At 39.5% G+C, this 20,731-nt stretch overlaps 1 protein-coding gene across 3 annotated transcripts in view; it reads right to left on the bottom strand.

The window, feature by feature from the left end:
* The window catches only part of ANK3 (ankyrin 3), a 765,692-nt gene that overhangs the window by 673,613 nt on the left and 71,348 nt on the right, over positions 1-20,731 (bottom strand). Inside the window, exon 1 of one of the 3 annotated variants that reach the window (XM_088841900.1) lies at positions 19,245-19,329. The exons of the other annotated variants lie outside the window; for them this stretch is intronic. Coding sequence (XP_088698026.1) covers positions 19,245-19,295 — 51 coding nt within the window. The 5' untranslated portion in view covers positions 19,296-19,329. Of the gene's footprint in view, positions 1-19,244; positions 19,330-20,731 lie in introns of those variants that run through there. 3 annotated transcript variants of the gene reach the window in all.

Here is a 20,731-nt window from a genome sequence, read left to right on the forward strand (position 1 = left end):
TCGTATAGGAATCTACGGGACTATGCTTTGAATAGAAAGTATAATTACTAAAACATTTGAATTATTTTTGAACTAAAACACTCCTGATCAAGTTCTTGAGCAATCATGTTCCTCCACTGTGCTGAGCATTGTGGAAAGAAGAGAGGAAAGTCATAATACGCTATTCCTAACTGCAGAATGCTAGCTATCTCCTTTGCAAAGCTGCAATAACTAAAACGATGCAAATACAGATTATAAGCAAAGAATAAACTGCTTGCTCAGAATTCGCTTAAAAGCTATTTGGCTGTTGATTAAAATGTAGCTTTCTAAGTGAAATGTGAAGTCACTTCATCCCAATAGTGCCAAATAGCAACTGAAATATTGCACATCTTTGGCAGAGCTTCATTTCAAATGTAATAGCATGCTACCATCTACTGGCTGCTCCTCAAATTTTCTTTGACAGTTTTTTTTTTTTTTTTTTTACTTATAGGTCATTATACACCACCATTGAATATTAATTGGGATAGAAAATATCTGATAAATGGCATATAAAGTCTAGACTTAATATATTTAGATGTTATTTTTAGTCAATTTTAATAAACTTTCAAATTCATAGTATCTAAAAAGAGTTTAAAAACTGCCTTTTGATAAAGTTTTATAGTATATACTATGTAGACTTTTAAATGGGAGGAAAATTTGTCTTTAATACTGCTCATAATGATAAATTATGGAATAATGATAAATGATAAAAAATAACAAATTAGAGACGCGAGAGACGCCCGGCTCCGGCGGCGCAGGCGCAGACGCGAGAGATGCCCGGCTCCAGTGGCGCAGGCGCGGGAGACGCCCGGCTCCGGCACAACCGACCACGTGCAGAATCGTGGCTGAGATGAGGTACCCCGCGCCCAGGGTTAGGGCGGTGGCCGAGAGGAGCTGTACCACGTTCAAGAGGCGGTGGCTGCTTGGGCACCAGAGGGCCAAGAGGAGCTGATCTACATTCAAAGCAGGAGGCATGGCCTTGAGGAGATACCCCTCGTCCAAGGTAAGGTACAGCGGCTGCGCCTTGCTGGAGCAGCTGGGAAGAGATACTCCACGACCAAGTGGAATATAAGAATCCAGTGTTCTGGGGAGGAAGGAACAAGATGGCGGAGGGATAAGAAGGCAAGACCACTTTCTCCCCCACAAATTCATCAAAAGAACATTTGAACGCAGAGTAAAGTCCACAAAACAACTTCTGAATACTGGCAGAGGACATCAGGCTCCCAGAAAAGCAGCCCATTGTCTTCTAAAGGAGAGAGAAGAAATCCAGCTCCACCCACCAGAACACCGACACATGCTTCCCTAACCAGGGAACCTGGACAAGTCACCCGTCCAACCCCACACACAGCGAAGAAACTACGTAATAAAGAGAACTCAACAAACTGCAAGAAGAGGGAAAGGCCACCCCAAGCAAAGCAATATAAGCAAGATGAAGAGGCAGAGAAATACCCAGCAAGTAAAGGAACAAGATAATTGCCCACCAACACAAACAAAAGAAGAAGATATAGGGACTCTACCTGATAAAGAATTTCAAATTTTGATGGTGAAAATGATTCAAAATCTTGAAAGCAAAATGGAGTTACAGATAAATAACCTGGAGAAAAGGATTGAGAAGATGGAAGAAAGATTTAATAAGGACTTAGAAGAAATAAAAAAGAGTCAATATACAATGAATAATGCAATAGATGAGATCAGAAACACTCTGGAGGGAACAAACAGTAGAATAACAGAGGCAGAAGACAGGATAAGCGAACTAGAAGATAGAATTGTAGAAATAAATGAAACAGAGAGGAAAAAAGAAAAACGAATTAAAAGAAATGAGGACAATATTAGAGACCTCTGGGACAATGTTAAACTCTCCAACATTCGAATCATAGGGGTCCCAGAAGAAGAAGACAAAAGGAAAGACCATGAGAGAATACTTGAGGAGATAATAGTTGAAAACTTCCCTAAAATAGGGAAAGAAATAATCACCCAAGTCCAAGAAACCCAGAGAGTCCCCAACAGGATAAACCCAAGGCGAAATACTCCAAGACACATATTAATCAAATTAACAAAGATCAAACACAAAGAACAAATCTTAAAAGCAGCAAGGGAAAAGCAGCAAATAACACATAAGGGGATTCCCATAAGGATAACAGCTGATCTTTCAACAGAAACTCTTCAGGCCAGAAGGGAGTGGCAAGACATACTTAAAGTGATGAAAGAAAATACCCTACAGCCCAGATTACTATACCCAGCAAGGATCTCATTCAAATATGAAGGAGAAATCAAAAGCTTTACAGACAAGCAAAAGCTGAGGGAATTCAGCATCACCAAACCAGCTCTCCAACAAATGCTAAAGGATCTTCTATAGACAGGAAACACAGAAAGAGTGTATAAACTTGAACCCAAAGCAATAAAGAAAATGGCTACGGGATCATACTTATCAATAATTACCTTAAACGTAAATGGGTTGAAATTTTCAAAAAGGCTAGGAAACAATTCTCATAGCCATCAATAGTTCACTGTTGAGTTCATGAACAGTTTTTAAAGTTTGGGACAACCTGTAGTATTTGCTATTTGAAGTACTATTTGAAATTGGCATATTACGATGTAACATTGGTCTTCATTTCCAACTTAAAACGCCTAAAAATGCCTAACAGGTTTTTAGATTTGTGCCTAACAGGTTTTTAGATTTGTGAATTTTAGTTGAAATGTATTTTACGATGTTACTAAACCTGCAGAAATATTGAAATATTTCAGAGAACTTATTCACTGTACATTTAATTTATTTTATTTATAAAAGTTATGAACTGTAGAAAGTTTTACTTGTTGGGTCAAATGCTTGTTGCTTCAAATGCTTGTTGCATTTGAAGTGCTAGTTACAAGAAAATCAAATGCCTTCAATGTATAAATGCTATTAAGTTTTTAAAGGACTCTGGAGTATAAGTAAGTTTGTTTAAAGAAATTTAGTCTGTTCAACTTGAAAAAAATAAATAAAATTGGAAAAAAAAATACAGAAAAAAAATAACAAATTACAAGATAAAAATATGTAAAGCTTATTATACATTACATAATAAAGGAAAACCTTTCCCCTTTCAGGCTTCCCTGGTAGCTCAGTTGGTAAAGAATCTGCTTGCAATGCAGGAGATCCCAATTCGATTCCTGGGTCAGGAAGATCCACTGGAGAACAAATAGGCTACCCACTCCAGTATTCTTGGGCTTCCCTTGTGGCTCAGCTGGTAAAGAATCCGCCTGCAATGCAGGAGACCTGGGTTCGATCCCTGGGTTGGGAAGATCCCTTGGAGAAGAGAAAGGCTATCCACTCCAGTATTCTGGCCTAGAGAATTCCATGGACCATACAGTCCATGGGGTCACAAAGAGTCGGACACAACTGAGCGACTTTCACTTCATTTTCCCCTTTCAACTGAAAACAGATTTTAAAAATTTAAAAGAAAGACACAGTTTGCCTTGGGGGAAAAGCTCCTTAAAATCTTGTTAAGAGGAGCTAGCACTTCTGCCCCTCTTCCCACCTATATACACCTCTGTCTGATCCATCTATTTCCAAGCTCTACCTGCTCCCACTTCCCCCCAACCCAGGAGAACTTGCTCATCTTATTGGCCAAAGCCCAGGGCGACCATAACCAAGTGGCCAGGTCACTGCGCCTTTAGAGGGTTCAAAGACATCTTTCCACATCTCTTTCCCTGGTTCTGTCCATCAGAGAGGGTAATGGGACTCTATGTTCACTTGGGAATTGGATATTCTGGGATAATTATACATGCTGAAGCACTTAACCTCACTGGTCCCACGACACAAATTCAAACTACTCCAACACAGCCTTCTGGTTATTAAGAGATAGCACTTTGCTTCTCAAATTACAACTTTCCTGGTGTATGCTGTCCCAGGAACTCCACAAGAAGGCAAAACATACAGCAAGCCAAGATTTGGGCTTTGATGAGCCCTGCCATACACCAAGGAGAAGGCAATGGCAACCCACTCCAGTACTCTTCCCTGGAGAATCCCAGGAATGGAGGAGCCTGGTGGGCTGCCATCTATGGGGTCGCCAGAGTCAGACACGACTGAAGCAACTTAGCAGCAGCAGCCACCATACGCCAAATACCACCCGTATCACCACCAACCCCTAGCATACTGATTAAAAAATGCAAAGTTACAGTTACTCAAAAGGTGTAAGTTCAAAAGATCTGCTGTTCAAAAGATCTGCTGCCTATAATCTATAGTTGACAATAAGAAATTGTACAGTTAGAAATATGATAATTTTTAGATCTCATGTTAGGTTTTCTTACTAGGGAAGAAAGGAAGGAAGGGAAGAAGGAAAGAAGAAAAACAAAATCAAAAAAAAGACACAAGGAAACTTTTGAAGGTGATAGATATGTTTATGACCTGGATCGTAGTCACAGTAACACAAGTGTATACATATGTCCAAACTCACCAAGTTACATACATTAATTACATGCATTTTGTATACATATTATACTTCAATAAAGATGGGGAAAAGTACACTGTCAAAAAACTAAAATAATAGTTTTAAAAGTTCACTGTCAGATTGCCCTGGTGGTCCAGTGGTTAACAATCTACCTGCCAATGTTGGGTACACAGATTTGAACCCTGGTCTGGAAGAAGCCACATGTTTCTGGGCAGTTGAGCCAATGTACCACAACTACTGAAGCCCGTGCACTTAGAACCCAGGCCCTGCAACAGGAGAAGCCACCGCAATGAGAAGCCTTCCCACTGCAACAAAGAGTAGCCTTGGCTCACTGCAATTAAAGAAAGCCCGAGCAGCAACGAAGACCAGCGCAACCATAAACTAATAAATAAAAAGTTCACTGTCTCTACAGTTCTTGTAACAGTATAATTATTTACCATAATAATCATCTAACTTACTAAAGAACAGATAACAATACTATATTAATGTTGTATGTTAATATGATATAACAGTAACAAACAGTATATAATAATTAGTATTTTTCCATAATTTCCTGGGTAAGTCTCTTAAGATACAATACCAAGGGTAGGAAGTAATATAAAAGTTCAACAAAGTCAATGAATTGCTTCAAAAATTACAATATCTAATGTGAAATCAATTCAGCTCAATGTTTTGGTTATACATCTTTGAAACCTAAAACTAGTTCTCCAGATTGTTAGACTAGAGGTTTTCTTTAAAGTAGAGATTTTCGAGCTATAATCTATGAAGCTCTAGGAGATCCCTCAGAGTGACTTTGGGAAGGGTTTCGAGCCACCCCATCCAAGCTTCAGGCTGAGGAACTCTCATTCATATATTTTAATGCTGTTTTATGGTTTATCTCTCATCCCCCTTGTAAGATTTCTTGAGTAGTTCACAAATATTCCATTTCTCCTCCTTCTAGGATCTAGGGCTTCTCTTGGGGACTCAGTTGGTAAAGAAATCTGCCCGCAATGCAGAAAACCCAAGTTCAATCCCTGGGTGGGGAAGATCCCCTGGAAAAGGAACTGGCAACCCACTTCAGTATTCTTGCCTGGAAAATCCCAAGGACAGAGGAGCTTGGTGGGCTACAGTGCATAAGGTCGCAAAAAATCAGACACAACTTAGCAACTAAACCATCAAACCATCTAGGTTCACAACAGGATTGCATATCCTTTTCTCTTTGTAGCAAGGTGTGGCCATAGAACTATTTCAACCAATGATATGTGTCACCTCCCGGTGGAATTTTTAAGGGACAGTTCATGATCTGACACGTTAGACCTCCTTTGTTGCACGGGAGCACACGTGCAGCTGTAGAGCCCATAAGCCTGGGAAACTGAGTGTCTAGAATGAGCAGAAATCCAATTCCCATTGGACAGAAAATGAGTGCTAGTCACTCAGTCGTGTCTGACACTTTGTGACCCCGTGAACTATAGCCCAACAGGCTCCTCTGTCCATGGGATTCTCCAGGCAAAAATACTGGAGTGGGTAACCATTCCCTTCTCCAGGGGATCTTCCCTACTCAGAGACTGAACCCGGGTCTCCTGCACTGCAGGCAGATTCTTTACTGTCTGAGCCACCAGGGAGCAAAAAGCAAATTTTGGTGGATACAGCTACTGAGATCTTGGGGTTCTTTGTTACCACAATACAGCCTATCCTTGTGTTTCAACTGCTAAATGGTCTCCTAAGGCCTGAAGGCATGAGCTTAGGTCAATATTTTAAACTTTTTTTTCCTCTTTGGCTTGAAGCTCAACATTCAGAAAACAAAGATCATGGCATCTGGTCCCATCACTTCATGGGAAATAGATGGGGAAACAGTGGAAACAGTGTCAGACTTTATTTTTGGGGGCTCCAAAATCACTGTGGATGCTGATTGCAGCCAGGAAATTAAAAGACGCTTACTCCTTGGAAGGAAAGTTATGACCAATCTAGATAGTATATTCAAAAGCAGAGACATTACTTTGCCAACTAAGGTCCGTCTAGTCAAGGCTACGGTTTTTCCAGTGGTCATGTGTGGATGTGAGAGTTGGACTGTGAAGAAGGCTGATCGCCGAAGAATTGATGCTTTTGAACTGTGGTGCTGGAGAAGACTCTTGAGAGTCCCTTGGACTGCAAGGAGATCCATCCAGTCCATTCTAAAGGAGATCAATCCTGGGTGTTCACTGGAAGGACTGATGCTAAAGCTGAAACTCCAATTCTTTGGCCACCTCATGGAACGAGTTGACTCACTGGAAAAGATTCTGATGCTGGGAAGGACTGGGGGCGGGAGGAGAAGGGGACAACAGAGAATGAGATGACTGGATGGCATCACCGACTCGATGGACATGAGTTTGAGTGAACTCCGGGAGTTGGTGATGGACAGGGAGGCCTGGCGTGCTGTGATTCATGGGGTCGCAAAGAGTCGGACACGACTGAGCGACTGAACTGAACTGAACATAAACATTTAAAGTTATAATTTCTCTCTAAGGACTACTATGACTGCACCTGTCATAATATTCTTTTTGATATGTTGCCTTATCACTTAATTCAAAATATTCCTAAGCTTCCTTTTAATTTCTTGACTCATGATAATTTTGCAGCAAGGTACTTAATTTCCAGATACTTGGGACTCTCTTAGATTTTTATTATTTTTGATTTTTTAATATAACTCCACTCTAGTCAGAGAACATATTCTGTAAGCTTTCAATCTTTTGAAATCTATTGAAACATGTTTTGTAGTTCAGCATATGATCTATCTTGGGGAAGATTCTATATGCACTCAAAAGTAGTGAGTATTCTGCAGTTGAATATTGTATCCACAAGTATCAATTGGATTAAGATGGCTTTGAATGTCAGTTTGCTCTTCCATATCTTGACTGATTTTTTTGGTCTGATTCTGTTAGTTATGAGAGATGTGTCAACTATGATATATCTATTTCTCGCTTCAGTTTTGCCAGTCTTGACTTCTTATATTTTGAAACTTTATTATTCGACATATGATGCACATGAGTTTGGGTGAACTCTGGGAGTTGGTGATGGACAGGGAGGCCTGGCATGCTGCGATTCATGGGGTCGCAAAGAGACACCACTGAGCAACTGAACTGAACTGAACTGATACAATTATAATTGTTACATCTTCCTATTATATCAACCATTTGTCATTATGAGATACACCTCCTTACCTCTAATATTACTTCTTGTTTTGAAGTCTACACCCAATTCAACCTTTTTTTTTTTTCTTTTCATCTCTCAGCACCGCTTTTCTCAGTTTGAGATGACTTTTACAAAGCCCCTCCTCTCCACGTGGAGGTCCCAGCAGATCTAATCAGCCTTATAGTTAGTACTCCAAGTTAGGCAAAGAGGCCAACTTTCTTTTGTTTACTATTTGCATGGTGTATCTTTTTACAGTCTTTTCTGCTAATATAATTTTACCTTCTTATTACAAATGCATCTTTCATGACAGCATTAGTCAGCCTTTGTTATTTTAGCTAGTCTTAGAATTTCTGCTTTTGATTGGTCCACTAACATTTGATGTAATTATTAATAAGATTATATTTAGGCCTGCCTTTTAGTGTTTGTTAATTTGTCCCATCATTGTTTGATTCCTTTTTTCCTACTTTCTTTTCTATTAATCAAAAATTTTTAAATCAATTTTATTTTTGCTGTAGATTTTCTAGCTTTATCTCTACATAACTTTTGTAGCTACTCTAGAAATTAAAATATGCATCTTTATGGCCAACAGGCACATGAAACGACGCTCAACATTGCTAATTATTAGAGAAATGCAAACCAAAACTACCATGAAGTGTCACCTTACACTGATCAGAATGGCCATCATCAAAAAATAATAAATGCTGGAGAGGGCGTCAAGAAAAGAGAACCCTCCTAGACTTTCGGCAGGAATGTAAATTGGTATAGCTCTAAAAAGAACAGTGTGAAAGTTCCTTAAAAAACTAAAAATAAAGTTACCATGTAATCCAGCATCCCACTCCTGGGCAGAGAGCTGGAAAAGACAAAAACTGTAACTCAAAAATATACACCTATTTCAATGTTCATAGCAGCACTATTTACGATAGCCAAGACATAGAAGCAACCTAAATGTCCAACAACGAATGAATAAAGACGGAATCTTGCTTAGCCAAAAAAAATAAATCATGCATTTTCAGTAACATGGATGGACCTAGAGGTTATCAGAGTCAGTGAAGTCAGTCGGACAAAGACAAGTATCCTATGGAATCATTTACATGTGGGATCTAAAAAAAGACAGAAAAGAACTTATTTACAAAACAGAAGTAAATTCACAGACTTAGGAAATAAACTTACAGTTACCAAAGAGGAAGGGGTGCGATAAATTAGGAATTTGAGATTAACAGATACATAATACTACACATCAGAGAAGGCAATGGCAAACCACTCCAGTACTCTTGCCTAGAAAATCCCATGGATGGAGGAGCCTGGTGGGCTGCAGTCCGTGGGGTCGCTAAGGGTCGGACACGACTGAGCGACTTCACTCTCACTTTTCACTTTCACACATTGGAGAAGGAAATGGCAACCCACTCCAGTGTTCTTGCCTGGAGAATCCCCCGGACGGGGGAGCCTGGTGGGCTTCCGTCTATGGGGTCACACAGAGTCGGACACGACTGAAGTGACTTAGCAGCAGTAGCAGCAGCAATACTACACATAAAATTGATAACCAACAAGGAACTATATTCAATATCTTGTAATAACCTATAATGGGAAAGAATCTGAAAAGGAAAACATTTTATTATAATAACCTGAAACATTATAAATCAACTATACTTCAAGCAAAAATAATTTAAAATTCACAAATAAATATATAAATAAAAAATAAAATATGCATTTTTTAAAATACCCTTAACTATTGGCAACCCACTCCAGTGTTCTTGCCTGGAGAATCCCAGGGACGGGGGAGCCTGGTGGGCTGCCGTCTATGGGGTCGCACAGAGTTGGACACGACTGAAGCGACTTAGCAGCAGCAGCAACTATAGTTAATACTGAATTTATTCAGATAAACACAGCAATCATGCAACAGTACATTTCTACTTATCTGCTCCTGCCTCCATCCTCAGTGCTATTATCATATATATTACATTTATATACATTATAAACCCACTAATACAGTTATAATTTTGCTTTAAATAATCATTATCTTTTATATTTTCCCACATATTTATAATTTCTGATACTCTTCTTTCCTATTGATACAATTTGCTTCTGAGGTCATTTTCCTCCTACCTGAAATTTTTCTTGAAGGTCAAATGTTCTTGCGTCTTTGCATGTCTAGTGGGATGATATTCTGTAATGACTCTGGCTTCTGTTATGTTCCTCTGAGGATTATTGCTCTTCTCTTCGAGTAGGCAGTTAACTAACATGAATACCCCCTGCAAACTTTGCCTCCTGTATGTGCCTCTGTATGTGGAGTGCAGCTACTGATAGCTTGTTTTGTTCTTGTGGCTTCCCACCAAAAATATTCTTACATTAAAGACTGAGGATCTCACCTAAGCTGTGTAATTTGTCAGTAAGCCAAAGACTCTGGCAAAGATGGGGCTGAACTGCTGTGATTTTCTTGATTTTATAAAATTTACTCAAATTTTCCAGCTTTCTCTGACATTCCAAGTCCAAAAGCTTCAACACTGTTGAGAAACACTCAGTTAAAACAAGCATGACCTTCACAGACGTGGCTTCTCTTAGCTCTATCTTTTAACAGGTAAGTAATTTTCTCTCTAATCTCTACTTATTCTCACAGGGATCTTTTTGACCAGGCTCCCTGGAGTCTCCCATAGATATATATGCATTGAGATACATACTTTCTACGATTCTGTTGCTGCTAGGATTTCCCTTTAAATTTCCAGATGCTTTTCCAGCCCTGATATTTGATCTCTGCTCCTCTTACCTAGTGAGGCTGCAATATGTCACTCAAGTTATTACAAAGAAAAGCACTACTGCACCAGAAGCTATAAACTCACAATTCTGAACCCCTCCCATCAGTTTTCTCAGATTGAATATTCCTCGTTTCTCTCTGATCTATAACACATTCTAGAATCTTTAAATAATTATAGTTTCTTATTTTTAATTATTTTCCTCTGTTCTTAACATTGTCATCTGCAAGATGGTTTGGGTGGCCATGTCATTCCTCCATCTGTGACAGAAGCTCTTGGCAGTTGTACAAGTTTAAAACTCTAAAGTACACAGTGGCTATTTGGCCTCTATAAAATTACCATAGTGACTGTACAAAATATATCCTTAGTTTATCATAAATATAAAAAATATGATAATCACTAAAGTGAACGGGGAAAAAGATGCCTCTTGCTTTAAGGCAGATTGTCATAAGTATGAAATTAGTGGAGCAAAAAACTAGGAGCATGAAAGGACAATTGGATGTACTACTGTTCAGTTCAGTCGCTCAGTCAAGTCCGACTCTTTGCGACCACAGCATGCCAGGCCTCCCTGTCCATCACCAACTCCCGGAGTCTACCCAAACCCATGTCCATCGAGTCAGTGATGCCATCCAACCATCTCATCTTCTGTCGTCCCCTTCCCCTCCTGCCTTCAATCCTTCTCAGCATCAGGGTCTTTTCAAATGAGTCAGCTCTTCGCATCAGGTGGCCAAAGTACTGGAGTTTCAGCTTCAACCTCAGTCCTTCCAATGAACACCCAGGATTGATCTCCTTTAGGATGGACTGGTTGGACCTCCTTGCAGTCCAAGGGACTCTCAAGAGTCTTCTCCAACACCACAGTTCAAAAGCATCAATTCTTTGGTGCTCAGCTTTCTTTATAGTCCAACTCTCACATCCATACATCACCACTGGTAAAACGATAGCCTTGACTAGATGGACGTTTGTTGGTAAAGTAATGTCTCTGCTTTTTAATATGCTGTCTAGGTTGGTCATAACTTTCCTTCCAAGGAGCAAGCGTCTTTTAATTTTATGGCTGCAATCACCATCTGCAGTGATTCTGGAGCGCAGAAAAATAAAGTCAGCCATGTTTCCACTGTTTCCCCATCTATTTGCCATGAAATGATGGGACCAGATGCCATGATCTTTGTTTTCTGAATGTTGAGCTTTAAGCCAATTTTTTCACTCTCCTCTTTCACTTTCATCAAGAGGCTCTTTAGTTCTTTAGTTCTTCTTCACTTTCTGCCATGAGGGTGGTGTCATCTGCATATCTGATATGATATTGATATTTCTCCCGGCAATCTTGATTCCAGCTTGTGCGTCTTCCAGCCCAGCATTCCTCATGATGTACTCTGCATAGAAGTTAAATAAGCATGGTGACAAGATACAGCCTTGACGTACTCCTTCTCCTGTTTGGAACCAGTCTGTTACTCCATGTCCTAACTGTTGCTTCCTGACCTGCATACAGGTTTCTCAAGAGGCAGGTCAGGTGGTCTGGTATTCCCATCTCTTTCAGAATTTTCCACAGTTTATTGTGATCCACATGGTCAAAGGCTTTGGCTTAGTCAATAAAGCAGAAATAAATGTTTCTCTGGAAATCTCTTGCTTTTTCGATGATACAACAGATGTTGGCAATTTGATCTCTGGCTCTTCTGCCTTTTCTAAAACCAGCTTGAATATCTGGAAGTTCATAGTTCAGGTATTGCTGAAGCCTGGCTAGGAGAATTTTGAGCATTACTTTACTAGCGTGTGAGATGAGTGCTGCTGCTGCTGCTGCTAAATCACTTCAGTCATGTCCGACCCTTAGCGACCCCACGGACTGCAGCCTACCAGGCTCCTCCAACCATGGGATTTTCCAGGCAAGAGTACTGGAGTGGCTTGCCATTGCCTTCTCCGGAGATGAGTGCAACTGTGTGGTAGTTTGAGCATTCTTTGGCATTCTTTGCCTTTCTTTGGGATTAGAATGAAAACTGACCTTTTCTAGTCTTGTGGCCACTGCTGAGTTTTCCAAATTTGCTGACATACAGAGTACAGCACTTTCACAGCATCATTTCTTAGGATTTGAAATAGCTCAATTGAAATTCCATCACCTCCACTAGCTTTGTTCGTAGTGATGCTTCCTAAGGCCCACTTGACTTCACATTCCAGGATGTCTAGCTCTAGGTGAGTGATCATACCACCGTGATTATCTGGGTCATGAACATCTTTTTAGTATAGTTCTTCTGTGTATTCTTGCCACCTCTTCTTAATATCTTCTGCTTCTGTTAGGTCCACACCATTTCTGTCCTTTATTGAGCCCATCTTTGCAAGAAATGTTCCCTCGGTATCTCTAATTTTCTTGAAGAGATCTCTAATCTTTCCCATTCCATTGTTTTCCTCTATTTCTTTTCATTGATCGCTGAGAAAGGCTTTCTTATCTCTCCTTGCTTTTCTTTGGAACTGTGCATTCAAATGGGTACATCTTTCTTTTTCTCCTTTGCTTTTTGCTTCCCTTCTTTTCACAGCTATTTGTAAGGCCTCCTCAGACAGACATTTTGCTTTTTTGCATTTCTTTTTCTTGGGAATGGTCTTGATTCCTGTCTCCTATACAATGTCATGTATCTCCATCCATAGTTCATCAGGCACACTGTCTATCAGATCTAGTCCCTTAAATCTATTTCTCACTTCCACTGTATAGTCATAAGGGATTTGATTTACATCATATTTGAATGGTCCAGTGGTTTTCTCCACCTTCTTCAATTTCAAGAATTATTTCAGAAATCAGGAGTTGGTATTGCCTCAAAATATTGAGAGAACAGTAGAAAACACTTAAGAGTTTTAAAAACACCACACACATTGTGCACACAGGCACACCACTGAACGACATCCAACCAACCAAGTCAGAAAATATACCAAGGTGTTCAGGCTTAGGTTTATAGAAAATAGGGAAACACTAAAATATAGTTTCTATTTTAAGAAAGTAAAATAACCAGAAAGATGACTCTGGTGGCAATGTAAAAGACTATGACGGGAGAAGTAATAATGATGGAAGTTGGGTAGAAAGAAGGAAGGTGATTTTTTTCTAAAAGACTAGCTACAATGTCCAGGTTACAGTTTTATGTTCAATGGTCAAAATAACATAAATCTATAAGTAAATATTACTGAGATAGTATGTATAATCTTCTAAATCCTTACTCCTAAGAAACAGCTGCTCAGAAAATGAAAAAAACAAGAGCTAAAAATAAAACTACTATAATTCCTAGGCATTCCTTTCCTTCTACCAAGATAATATACTTTAGGGAATATCAACCAGTTTCTAAAAAGCACCATGCCTAGTGATACAGATTATAAGCCCCTACTCATCTGCCCCTCTAGTTTCTTTAAGCCTATAAAAACTGTATATTTTTCAGTTGTCTATTCTATACCTTTGTTGTGGATAACAGCCCATTCCAGAGAGATTTTACTAACTTTTATCCTTCTTATCTATTCCCGTTGTCTCTTTAACTTTGGATTCTGAATTTTCACCACGCTAAGGACCTGCTCACTGTTTGCAATGCTACAGACTTAAAAGACCCAAGTTGCCATTTCCCAGATGAATGACCAATAGTCTGTTTCCAGTTGTAGCTTCAAGAAAAAGCATCCCCAAAACACGTCTATACACATGATGCCCTGCCACCCACGAGGTGCCCCTTGGCACATCACCTTCCATCTGGCTCAGTCCAGGTACAAATGCATTATTACTTCTTCTAAATTCAATTTCTGAGCTGACTCTAACACCAGTGTGCACTTTCATTCCCCCAATCAAAGCCAGACTGGGATTTGAACCAGATCCCAGTCTTAGCTCTAAACTGCTATACCACACAGGCTATCAGGAGTGGGAATAAAGACTTAAGATATGATCTTAAAACTCTCCAGCAACATTTTTAAGTGAAATCCATTAGAACATAGCCTAAAATGATATTAATTATAAATAAATCAAGAAATGTGTGAAAACATTCTTTACCTCCTTTTTACTGGTCTTTTGTATTTTGATAAAAATGAAGAAAAATAAAGGATTAAGTAAACAAATGACATACTTTCCAATTATAATTGTGCAACTGCCCTGCTGAGAGGGAATGCAGAAACGTTTTCAACTGTCCCACTCATATATTCAATTTAGTGTGTGCTTAACTCATATCTGATGAATACATTTGTTATACACTAAAAGATTTTTTAAACAATAAATGGATAACATGAAGCTCACAGAATACAAGGAATCCTTTATAAACCTCTCTGCCATAAAATTCTGGAGAAAACTGTAAAACTGAAAGTTGTATCATCCATAGAACCAGATCCTAGTGATCTAATTTACTGGTAAATACACATACATATATTTGCATACACATTATTTTCATCACTTTATAACATGTACCTAACATGTGATTCATTAAGACAAATATATAAAAAACACTAACAATTTTCTCAAGCAAGTTGTATTTAGAATGAACATCTTTATCAATTAATTTCTTCCCGATGTTTATATCTGTTTTCTAAAGTAAAACATAAAATGCTAGTTCCAAGAGCATAGGAACCCGTTTTGTTCACTATATTATCTAAGTCTCTAGAACAATGTCTAATATATAACTGGTGTCCAAAAACTTAGAATAAAATCTACTACTAAACTGGCTTTTTAAGAGGGTGTAGAGAAAAGGGAATCCTCCTACACTGCTCATGCAAATGTAAATTGGTAGCCACTGGCGTGCTGTGATTCATGGAGTCACAAAGAGTCGGACACAACTGAGCGACTGAACTGAACTGAACTGATGGAGAACAGTATGGAGGTTCCTTAAAAAACTAAAAATAGAAGTACCATATGATCCAGCAATCCCATTCCTAGGCATATATTCAGAGAAAATCATAATTCTAAAAGATACACATACCCAAATATTGCAGCAATATATTCAACAGCCAGAGAATGGAAACAACCTGAATGTCCAGCAACAGATGAACAGAAGATGTGGTACACATATCCATGCAATATTACTCATTCAGAAAAAGGAACAAAATAATGCATTTTCAGCAACATGAATGGACCTAAGATTGTTATACTGAATGAAATCAGACAGAAAAAGACAAGTATCATATGATATGCTTATATATCAGTCAATTGAGTTCAGTTGCTCAGTCATGTCCAACTCTTTGTGACCCCATGGACTGCAGCATATCAGGCTTCCCCGTCCTTCACCAGCTCCCAGAGTTTGCTAATGTCTGTCGAGTTTGTGATGCCAACCAACCATCTCATCCTCTGTAGCCCCCTTCTCCTCTCGCCTTCAATCTTTCCCAGAATCAGGGTCTTTTCCAATGAGTCAGTTCTTCGCATCAGGTGACCAAAGTATTGGGAGTTTCAGCTTCAGCATCAGTCCTTCCAATGAATATTGAGGAGTGACTGGTTGGATCTCCTTGCAGTCCAAGGGACTCTCAAGAGTCTCCTCCAACACCACAGTTTAAAAGCATCAATTCTTCAGCACTCAGTTTTCTTTATATGACTACTAGAAAAACCATACATGACTACTGGAAAAACCATAGCTTTGACTAGATGGGCTTTTGTTGGTAAAGTAATGTCTCTGCTTTTTAATATGCTGTGAGATATATAAATAAGCCTTACATAATGTCCTCGAGAATTCCTAAAGAACAATCTACTTAGGGAAACAAGTCAAGTCAAATAACATAAGAGTCCAAGGTAATTCCAAGCCTTCCTGCCCTACTTCTTCCAGAAACTCCTCCCACCATGTTACTACTCTGCCCACCCCCAATAAATGGCTAATCCATGTAAAGATGTTTGCTATGCAAATAATCACATTCCTCCCCTGTCCCCAAACAGATTCTGCTGTTGAGCCCTTCCTGGTATGTACTCTTGGCCACCAGAAGTGTAAATTTCTGATTCAGGAAGCTACTAGAAGCATCACATGAGGAAAAGTTGCTGGCTCCTGAAATTCATAGAATGGTCATAGGGAGAAGCCAGAGACAAAGTCCAGTGCAGTGGCTCTAGGTTTGAAGCTACAGGTCCCTAAGCCCCTTGTCTCTTGCTTCAACCCAAGTAGCTCCAACTTTACCTGTGTTACAGGGCTCAGCTGAAAGGAGATAACAAGACCACCAAATGATGGTTTTCTTCCACCTATTCAGGAGCATGAAGAGAGAGCAGAGGCAATGACAGTGACCCAGGGCTGCAGAGAGGCCCTGGGATCTTAACCCTGAGGCTCCCGATGTTGGAATGACTGTCAGTCTGGGTATCAACATCCTCAGTTTCCTTATTCCCAGAATAGGTCTGGTCATATCAGCATCTCTTCCTACTTCACAATAGTGCTAAAATGTTCAAATGAGATCTATATGTAAAACATCTTGAAATTGTAAAAACACTACTTAATATGAATTAATTTTCTCATCTTGAATAGGTAGTTTGTTTAGTCGCTCAATCATGTTTGACTCTTTGCAACCCCATGGACTGTAGTCCACCAGGCTCCCCTGTCCATGAGATTTCAGGCAAGAATACTGGAGTGGGGGGTCATTTGCCTTTCTAGGGGATCTTCCCGACCCAAGGATAAAACCCTCTGAACCCATGTCTCTTGCCCTGAGGAGGATTCTTCATGAATTCTCCATAGCCACCAAGGAAGCCCTAAGTAGATGGTACACCAACCCATTTCTCTAAATTAATACGTAAAAATTATCTATGTATAGGGCTTTTGAATTTACAAAAAGTCTTGCAAATAATATTTATCCTTACAACAGTAAGCAGTGAGGTAATTAGAACAGGGCAGATGGTACTATTCAAAATCAGGAAATAAAGAGAGATGAAGGGGCTAACTCAAAACCAAATGCACCTTGGGTCATCTGCCTTTTACTGCAGTGCTTTTCCCCCATTGTGCTGTGCTGGTTCCCAAGGTCAAACAGCCGAGCTGGGAATAGAAAGGCAAACTAACGCTCAGCCACCCACAGTTTCTCATAGGCGCTGTCAGGGAGGAAGGCCTAACAGGACACAGGAGGCTGCACAAATCCTGCTGCTGCTGCTGCTAAGTCACTTCAGTCGTGTCTGACTCTGTGCGACCCCACAGACCGCAGCCCACCAGGCTCCTCTGTCCCTGGGATTCTCCAGGCAAGAATACTGGAGTGGGCTGCCATGTCTTTCTCCAATCCTGATGCTAACTCAGACAAAAATCCAACCCAGCACTTCTAAGCATTTCAAACCTCAGTATTTGGGATTCATAAACAAGCAGAGTTTAGTGTCACATTTCTTGTACTAATACTGGCAAGTTGGGACAAAGTACAAAAGAGGTTTTATTGTGGCATGATTTTATAATTTGTCTGAAATGACTGTTGTCATCACATTCTGTGAAACAAGGAGCTGAAAACTGAGAAGCAATGACCTTGTCTTAAATCTAAGATACAATCCAAGATACCTAGGTGAAGGTAAATATGTGCGTATGCATATAGCAGAGAACATTTGAGAAAGAAACATTTAATCAAATAAGTTGAGAATTGGTCACCTTGATACACCAGATGGTCCGGGTGTAAGCTTGTTTCATGCAAAGTTAGCCATTCGAAATCTCAAAGCACAGAGAGAAACCAGAAAAATTAGTTTAAAAGAAACCATTATAGGCCAAAATGGTTAACAGAACACTCAACAATTCAGAAAGACCTAAAATCTTAAAAACCACTGACTCTAAGGAGCCATTTAAAAGTATAAAAACTCAAAATTCTAATAATGACTTTGTTGAATAAAGTACCTATAAAATATTTTCCGAGGACGTTGTAGAGGTATTTGCTATATGCCATATAAATGATAATGCTCAATTTAATCATAAAGTAATAATTAATTTTGAAATCAAGTTGAAATACTTTTTTTTGGCCATATCACACAGCATATGGAATATCCCTGACCAGTGACCAAACCCATGTCCCCCGCAGTAGAAACACACAGTCTTAATCACTGGACCACCAGGGAAGTCCAAGTAGAAATACGTTTAAGCCCACAGATGCCAAAGGTTGATTAAGAGAAGGTAAGAAGAATAAAATAAGATGAGTTTGAATTATTTCTGTATCTAATACGCAATTCACGTAGAATAAGCCTTAAGACAGCCACAGAATCAATGATAAATGTTATGAGAACCTGTCATAAAATATGAACACAGAAAGCATTTCGTCTCCAGATGGAAAGAATGTGGATTGGAATGATTCAGTAGCTCCCTGCTCAGCCGAATCAGGTGCTCAGATTTTCCCTATGCAAAGGTACCGAAGAGCACCAAGCTTCTGGCTCCTCATCAACAAAATGAGAAGAAAGCTCCTTCTCTGAGGACTGCAAGAATTTATGTTTTAAGTTTACTACTATTTAAGGCTTCCCAGGTGGCACTAGTGATAAAGAATCTGCCTGCCAATGCAGGAGACACAGGGGGCGGGGGTTCGATCCCTGAATTGGGGAGATCCCCTGGAGGAGGGTATGGCAACCCACTCCAGTATGCTTGCTGGGATAATCCCACAGAGAGAGGAGCCTGGTGGACTACAGTCTGTGGGGTGGCAAAGAGACTACTTAAAGACATGGAAAGAGGTAGTACAGCTCTCTCTTAACTACGGGAGACAGTATGACACAACAAAAACATCAAAATGAACTTCTATTCAAAAAGCATATCTCAAGAACCTAAAATATGCTCATCATCCTGTCTGATGAGGACTGAAAAAAATAAGAGTTGTCTCCCTCACAGCTGTCCTGATTGTTAGGGCAGCTACAATCAAAACAACCCAGAAAATGAAAGTGTCATTGAGGATGTGGAGGAACTAGAACCCTCATGTACTGCTGATGAGAACTTAGTAAAATGGCACAGCTGCCATAGAAAACACTACAGCAGTGCCCTCACAAAAAAAAAAGGAAATCTGGGATTACCATAGAATCCAGCAAGGTATACATCCAAAGAACTTCTACACCCATGTTCATAGCGTTATTCACAACAGCAGAAAGCTGGGAGCACCTAGAACAGTCAAATTCATACAATCAGAAAATAGAATGGTGTTTGCCAGGGTCTGGATAGAGCGGGACAATGAGGAGTTAATGTTTAATAGGTATGGAGTTTCAGTTTTGCAATACGAAAAGGTTCTGAAGGTGCATGGTGCTGGTAGTTGCCCAATAATGTCAATGTACTTGATGCCACTAAACTGTACACTTAAAGGAGTTAAGATGGCAAATTTTAAGTTATGTATATTTCATCACAATAAAAAAAAACACCAATAGGTCACTTATTATAAGCTTAGAAAACCCAAAACAGAGGGGGAAAAAGAGGTGTGACTGTATTATCTATTGAAAAGTTATTGCATAAAAAATATAGAATGTCTTCAGGATGATCCACTCTCATTCCTTGCTTTCTAGCCTGATTTCTTGAGGAGTGAAAACAGTGGGTGCTTAAAACTATAGATAGCCCACAGTCAATCTAATATAAGTGTTAGCTGCTAAGTCGTGTCTGACTTTTTGCAACCCCATGGACTGTAGCCCGCCAGGCACCTCTGTCCATGGGATTCTCCAGGCAAGAATATTGGAGTGGGTTGCCATTTCCTTCTCCAGGGGATCTTCCCGACCCAGGGACTGAATCTGGGTCTCCTGCATTGCAGGCAAATTCTTTACCATCTGAGCCACTGTGGCAGAAGCTATAAGTAATTCAGGAAACTTTTCATTAATAGTTTGGGACTTCCCCAATGGTCCAGTAGTTAAGACACTGGCTACCAATACAGGGTGAGTGGGTTCAATCCCTGGTGAGGGAACTAGGATCCCACATGCTGCAGGATGAGGCCACAAACTAAAAATAAGTAAATAAATAAATTTGGAGGGGGACCAGCTCCAGCAATTTACAATGACTATAACAGTTAGACATAATTCTGGAGTTACTAGGAATTTAGGGTTGACATTAAAATGCAGGACATCTTGTTAAGCTTAAATTTCAGATAAGAAAAAATGTTTAATATGTCTCAAATATTGCATGGGACATACTTAAACAAAAAAACAAAACCCTATTTATCATTTATCTGATTTCAAATTTAGGAACCCTCTATTTGCTAAAGCTGGCAAACCTAGCAGCTTCAGCTAAAGAAGAAACCTCAATTTCTTTTCAATTTTATTTCTGGATAAAAATTTTAATAAGAAAAAGATCAAAAAGAAACTGAATCATCTGTGTTGTATAGGAAGGTGATGCATATGCTCTTAACACAAGTTACACTCAGCAAATCAAAGGCGGCAAAGTGATGATGCAACAACACTTCTCATACTAAGACTTGAAAATGTACAAGTGCCCTGTTACCTCAACCAGGAAACAAGATTATTATGCATATTTTTAAGAACACATTTTCTTCACTTATGCTGTTAGCTATGGATTAGATTTCTGG

The sequence above is a fragment of the Moschus berezovskii genome, chromosome 12 (assembly GCF_049115385.1).
Source record: "Moschus berezovskii isolate FMDL1 chromosome 12, NW_MosBer_1.0, whole genome shotgun sequence".
Classification (NCBI taxonomy): Eukaryota; Metazoa; Chordata; class Mammalia; order Artiodactyla; family Moschidae; genus Moschus; species Moschus berezovskii.